At 29.0% G+C, this 7,346-nt stretch overlaps 1 protein-coding gene across 1 annotated transcript; it reads right to left on the reverse strand.

Annotated features, from left to right (window-relative positions):
* Nucleotides 1-472: 472 nt before the first annotated feature.
* Nucleotides 473-3,858, reverse strand: LOC112692431. The gene is made up of 3 exons (XM_025567113.1): nucleotides 3,565-3,858; nucleotides 2,389-2,531; nucleotides 473-575 (listed from the first exon to the last, which is right to left on the reverse strand). Exons 1-3 carry the CDS (start codon nucleotides 3,856-3,858, stop codon nucleotides 473-475), a joined length of 540 nt encoding a protein of 179 aa, XP_025422898.1.
* Between the last annotated feature and the right edge of the window lie 3,488 nt (nucleotides 3,859-7,346).

A 7,346-nucleotide genomic window follows, 5' to 3' on the forward strand; every position in this document is an offset into this window, starting at 1 on the left:
CTACTAATAATTAGTAGATCGGGACCTTATAATTTTAAGCAGAACTTACTAATGCATTTTTATACGATTCTAATTGTTTCGGTAACATAAAATACTGATCAATACATAAGTATTCTAATGAACATCGACGAGGAGGGGCTAAGAGTACAATACCTTACATTTAGGGTAATATGGTAAATAACATTTATCTATATGAATATTTAGTTTGTCCTCTAGAGAATTTACTTGTGGGCCCCTTTGGTTTCTTGATCATTCTATAAATATTTAGGTATATCGTAACTTGTTTTTTTTCTTCGTTGCACAATACATATATGCTCACTCCAACTTAATATACGTATTTACGTATTACATATAGGTAAATTATTAATATAGTATGGTACACATAATTTCATTATAATACTCCTATATGTTGATGATATATTATTATAAAGATATATAACACTTGATTTTACAATTGTTTAATTAATGTCGATTATTGCTGTAATTGATTGTTCTTGACGTCTTGGCGCTTGTTTGAACCACTGCTAAAATTTGATAAAACAGAACCAGATTTGTCAGCTTGAGATCGATTTGAACTGCAAAACCAAACAAGCTTATTTGATTTCAATAACGTGTAATTATTAAAATATTACGGTATTAATAGTGTTTACTATATAGAAAAAAACAGTGATTGTTAGTGACAACAATACATTGGTTTTATACATTATACATATATTACATCACCTATTGTACAATATGAAAAATTGGCAATTGGTAAAATGCATTTAAAAAGATAAATTTATCTTCAATAAAATTTCAATAAATACATATATCTTTCATGAATGTATTTTACCCACTACCATATTTAACAATTAATAATATGCATTGTTTGTGAGTAATAAAACCAATGACAAAATGAATACTCGAATTTGACTTACGGAGAATGAGATTTATAATTAAGAATAATAAAAAAAACTATATTTATTTGATATTTTCGATTTTAAGTGAAACGAATTTATTTTTATAAATCAAAGACTGAAACATATTTAAAAAGAGATCGCTGTGGAGATAAAATATAGATAACTATATTGTATTTACTAACATTTTTTAATTACTCTACTTTTCACGTCATATATTTTTAATTTGCCTCTTCATCATAGAGAGTGGTTTTTATAATTTATTCATTGAGTTTTATGACAATTAATATTTTATTTCTTATCAACAGTGTTGGCCTGGTTCTAAAGGGCCCAGGTAGGATTTTATTTGGAAGGGCCCCAGCTGCCATACTACAAATTTTTTTTTTATTATAATTAAATTAAATAAATTTTAATCGACGTTTTTCTGCACCATTTTTTAATTTCGGCTTCATTTAATACTTTATAGTATCTACACTTAATTTTAAAAATATTTAATACAAATTAAATTTGTAAAACACTAGACAAAATGCTAGGTATTGCTTTAATTAATAATTATTAGTCACTGACTACTATTGACTATGGTTTATCGTCTATGACAAATATTATATTACCACAAACTGCATATGTGATAAAACGATAAAATCAATATCCAACATATTTATGGGTAATCTAAAAATAAATCTTATATCGGTCGGTTGATCGTGAACATCAGGACTTCCCATGTTTTATTTTTTATCATTATTATTAATATGGATAATTAATATTATACTTTATACAATTTACTCAATAATTCCACTTTTACTTATTTACTAGTATAATATTACTTAGCTCGCGCCACAATTCACAACTGCATATGAATATATATATATAGTGCTCGACTTGAGGGGGGAGGGACGCAGGGGGACGGAGTACTCCAAGTAATTTTTAGAAATTTTAGCGTCCCCTTACTATTATAACGCTCAGCCAGTTTTGGGGACGTTCTTTTTTTTAAAGTAAATAGAGTCCCCCTTCTTTAATTTTGCCAAGTCGAACACTGTATATATATATTTATATAAAAAGACGAGGGCCCAGGCAGCGATTGCTGCCTAGCTGCCTTGACCAGGCCAACAATACTTATCAAATACAATCGTTTTGATATCGTCCACAAATATAATTAGTTTCAATATTATTTTTATTAATATGATTGAATTTTGGGACAATAATCGAGAAATACAATTACAAATAGACTTGTAAAAAGCTAAGCGTTTTAACATTTAGTAGTGCACACTTGATTTGCAAAAAATCTCTCCTATAATATCAAAAAAAAAAAATTATAATTACCCTTGCGATATTTCCGTGAAAAGAAACGTAGAATATTTTTTTTATAAAAACCACACGTATTGTATACCATTTATACTGTAAACCTATCTAAGTTTATTTAAACGTTTTTCAGTATGTTACTATTCTCGTGCTTATTAAATATCGATTGTATTAACGATTTTCTCTATCTTACTGGTGACTATATGATCGGTTTTTCAGTAAATCTGGTTCCGGTTTTACGGGTCGGTGACTAAATGGTTTGGCAACTGTTCGCTTGAAATGTTTAGCTTGGTCCACATCGATTGTAGGCATTTTATTCACGTACAACTTCACCACCTATTTATATATATATGGTATATACATTTTTTTTTACAAAACATTAAACCAAGTTGTTTTTACTCTAAAAGTTCTGAAAAATAGTATCATAGCGTTGTTTTGACATTTTAGAGAAAATCGATAGTTTTATTTATGTTTACGATTGAAGCTATATTTAAAACTGGTATATTGATATACGTATTCATATTGAGTCAAAATTCATTTTTGTGAATAAATAATTGTAATTTATGTTCTGATTTTATTTTAACCTATAATGATATCAACGATATTCTTTTTTTATAGTTAAAAACCGGGGTTTTATAAGTATAAATTAGCAAATTAGTATTATTGTAAGTTATGTGATCTTTATTCTATGAAGTATAACTAAGATAAATAAAAAGTATGCTTGGCACGAACGACGTAGAGTGGTTTTACTTTTGTGTTGTTATGGTGCGAAAGTTATACATGCTTAGGGTGTAATCCAAATATTTATCATTATCCTAATATCTTCTATCCTTACGAGTATATTTCCAAGAATATGTTTATAAAATAGCTTTTAAAGTAATAATTTTTTTTTTTTTTTAGAATTTTAGAGTATGCCGAGTGAAATTTTATATTTATTTATATATATATATATATATACATTTATACATTTCTTATAGTTAAAGTATTCAAGTATAGATATTCATTTAAAAAAATATCACGATAATTTATCAAATAATATTTACATAAAATATTTTTATTTTTATTCAAAATGGGATTTTATTGTTCTACTTTGTTCTACTCCAATTTAAATTCTAATTAATTTTAAATAAGTAATTTAGTTTTAATTTTTATCAACATTTATGAAAAATCATAAATCTAACTTTTAAATGAATACCAAAAAAAAAAGAAAATGATTTATAGATTAAATCCATCTAGGAAAATAATGTTTTCATTCTACTCGTATTATGATAGTTTATTTATTATAATAATTAAAGTGTGTTTCTTCATAATTTTTAGATTGTTTAAAATAGAATTTTGAATTATTTATAATTTTATGTGATAAACTGACTTTTTTTAAATCGGGCGTCGTACTGTTCATAATGACGGCATATATTTGATGTACGTTCTTTTTTAACCATTCAAACAACACTTTAAACGAAATTATATCGTTAATAGGCATTACTATGCCGAATGGTGGCACTACGTAGAATAGACGATTTGGTCTGTTTTGCAGTACTTTAGTGCTGGACAAGTGTTTAGTTAACGCTTCAGGAAGGTCAAGGTCTGGACATATTTGCTGTTCACAGTGTACATGAACTAAGTCCATGTCGGCAAAGTACTCAAGAACGGTTAGTTTCAACATATTGGATTTCCAACGAGCTTCAACATAGAATTGCAATTTGAATAATTTTAGAATATAGATTCAAACAATCACAACAAGAGGTAAGTCGGCTATGTATCCATGTAAACAGTTGATACGATGTGTTTCAGCTTAATATTAAAATTAGTTTATGAATTTTGGTTTTCAAAATTACTATTTTGCATTTATTGCACTGAAACGAACCACTTTAAATTATTCAATATTTATGTATAGTATAATATATGAGCTTATACTATTACTTACGCACATAGTATGTATATATTTATACATAATATAGGCAGACAGGTAACAGATGTAGAATTTAATTAATGTCAATGATATTTATCAAATGGTATGTAGCACACACACTAACATCCTATGTAGATATTTATAATAATAATGACTAAGCATATACCATTTCTGTTTATACGTTTAGACGAAGTAATTGATTACTATTCTAAATTTATAATTTTAACAAAAAGTTGTAGTTAATATTTTAAATAATTTAAATTTTAACTTATTAAATCTTGATGGAATCAGTCAAAAGGAAACAAGAAATAATAGGTAAATACTATATACACGTTTTATATGTTGTATCACTTTGTTGCACATCTTATTTCGCATAACTATTCATTGTGGTTTATTTGTGCTGCGAGTTTATTGAGTCTTGGATTAAACGACGACGTTTATATTAAGGGGATCGATGGCGTACAGTTATTTTAGCCAAAACATCTTATTTTTATTCCATCATACTGCTCGATGTACTAAGGCGATAATACTTTTTAAAACTGATTTGAATTTTTTATTATGTCTACTTGAGATCGGTCAGTCTATTTTACCCAATTTCACCCTCCTAATTACTAAAAATTTTGTTTGAATATATTGAAATTTCCTTATCTTTAAACGCTGATTATTCGGAATATAAATCAGAAATCATAAAATGTGATCTGACCGATCTCAAGTAGACATTATAACGAATTCAGATTAGTTTTCAAAAATGTTATCGCATTATTGGATCGATCGGTAGGATGGACCAAAAATATATAGTTTTAGTAAAAAAAAAACACGCGTTTTGGATCGTTCATGCGCGCGACAGTGTGTCAGTGACATGTACGTGCGTGCCGCGTGCGGAAGAGTTCCTCCGCCACTACCGGTCCTTCACCTATATCGCATGCAACGGTTTTCGATAGATAGATTATAAATCGTAATTATACTATTCTAGGTATTACTACGGTACAATTATAAAATGTATAATGAAATATCTTGCGTATATTGATAATTTGATATGAATGAAATATAATAGGTATCTATAATAATATAACATGAATACATGAAATATTGTTCAGTTGAGCTTGGCCTCACATTATCACTACGCTTGGACTTTGTATATGTATTTTTTCGCTAGTGTAAAATAGTAAGATTTTTACGTACTTTTTAGTCACTTATATTTTGTTTTTATAAAACGTAATTTGTTTCATTTATAATAATTTGGGAAAATAGGATATAAAAAACAAAAACTATCCAAAGTAAAAAAAAATAGAGGAAATGTTTTATCACTTTTAAATTGGCAAACTCATCGCATATAAAAAACAGTAAGTGAATATATTTACTTAAATGTTTGTTTCATTACCAATTTCATTTTTTATTTTCGTTTAAATTATTTCGTAGATTAACACCGATAGTTTGACTATTCCAATTGAAGATCAAAATAACGAGTATGTAGAACAAATTACTATTGAATTGTTCGTAATATATTTTATTTTTTTTTGTACATTTATACGTTTTGGGCTACTGATACAATTTTTTTTTCGTTATTTAGAATAAATACCGATGATGTAGAAATGGGTTGTAATATATTATCTCCGTCGACATCAAATACTAATCACAATATACTTGATTCGAAGTATAAATTGCTTGTGACAAATACAAACGAAAATAAACAAGTACAGTAAGTAAATAATCTTTATACCGAAGATAAAAATTTATTTTTTTCATAATACTAGGTCTAGGTGTACCCCGTGCAATATTGTATGTTAGACAAATTATTTTAATTAGATATTAAAAAATTAGGATAAAAAAAATCCAATAAAAAAAATTGTTTTGTAGTTAGAAATTTATTTTATAACATAAGATATTCACTAGTAAATTAGGTAAAGATTTCATATTTTTTTTACATTTATAAAAATTTTGTTTTTGTTTTGTTTTTGTCAGGTACAATTGTGAAGGTCGAAGATTTGTGGACATTAAACACTTCTTCAATTCTTTAAAAAATATTAAATACGATCCTTTTAGTTGTACATTTCAAAATTTAAATTTAATAAATGAAAGAAAAAATGGTTTTTTTTCGGAATTTATATTCAAATGTGATCTATGCAATAAAATTGATATTATATCTAAAGAGCGTAAGACAACTGACATTTCGTTATCTATTAACACCGCTATTGTAATGACAACCATAAACTCAGGACAAGGGTTTGCTCAATTAGATACCATGGCAGCTTTTTTAAATATGCCATGTATGTCAAACATGACTTACCAAAAACTTCACTTAGATATATCAAATCACACCAATGATACGGTTATAGAAGTAATGATACTAGCGGGAAATGAGGAAGCTGAAATTGCTAAAAAGAAGGTAATGTAAATAAAAATTGAGTACCACTTATAACTGTGATTGCGGACTGTGCTTGGTTGAAAAGATCATACAAAAGTGGTTATAACGCACTGTCTGGTGTAGTAAGTATTTTATATTATATATTTATAGATTATTTAATATTTTCGTTATCACTATTGTTGGATACAAGTCTAATTCAAATTGCGCGCGGTCATGTCGCAGTTGGTAATGTGCTGCAACGTTGTCGCGTCGGAGCGTCCAATCTGGACCCCCGCTATCGCCGCGGCCAAGTTGCCCGTCGCCGGTGCCCCGCCGCCGGCGTGCTTTTCGTCGTTCTTCCACCGTCTACGGAACAGGTTCGCGATCCGGTGTCCGGTTGCCGTTAGTCCGCCATTTTTTTTATATACGTTTGCCTTTATTTTTGTTCATTCGAACTAATCGCCGTTCCGCGCCGTGCCGCGTCTGCGAACGTTTTTGTTTTTGGCTCGTTAGCCACCCGGCGTAGTGTTTTTTTTTGTTCGTCGGTAACTAGCCGTCTTGGTTACTCACCCGAGTCCCTGTGCTCACTAGAGCTCTGCACGGTCCGTAATTTCTTGGACCGGACCGGACCGATGGAGAATATTTAAGACCGAGACTGGACCGAACCAATATGTATGGCAATGCAACTGGACCAGACTAAACCGATATATTTTTAATTTTTTAAAAAAGACCAAAATGGACCGATGAAAAAAAAGATTTCTCAGTAGAAGACCGGAGACTAGACTTAATTTAAATTTTTAATTTAAGACTAGACCGGATCAATTTATAAAGGTATTAGGCAGGACTGGACCGGACCGGACCGGACCGAATCGGACCAGACTTAATTATTAAGGACATA

Source organism: Sipha flava, unplaced genomic scaffold (assembly GCF_003268045.1).
Source record: "Sipha flava isolate LNK unplaced genomic scaffold, YSA_version1 73_pilon_pilon, whole genome shotgun sequence".
In the NCBI taxonomy this organism is placed as follows: domain Eukaryota; kingdom Metazoa; phylum Arthropoda; class Insecta; order Hemiptera; family Aphididae; genus Sipha; species Sipha flava.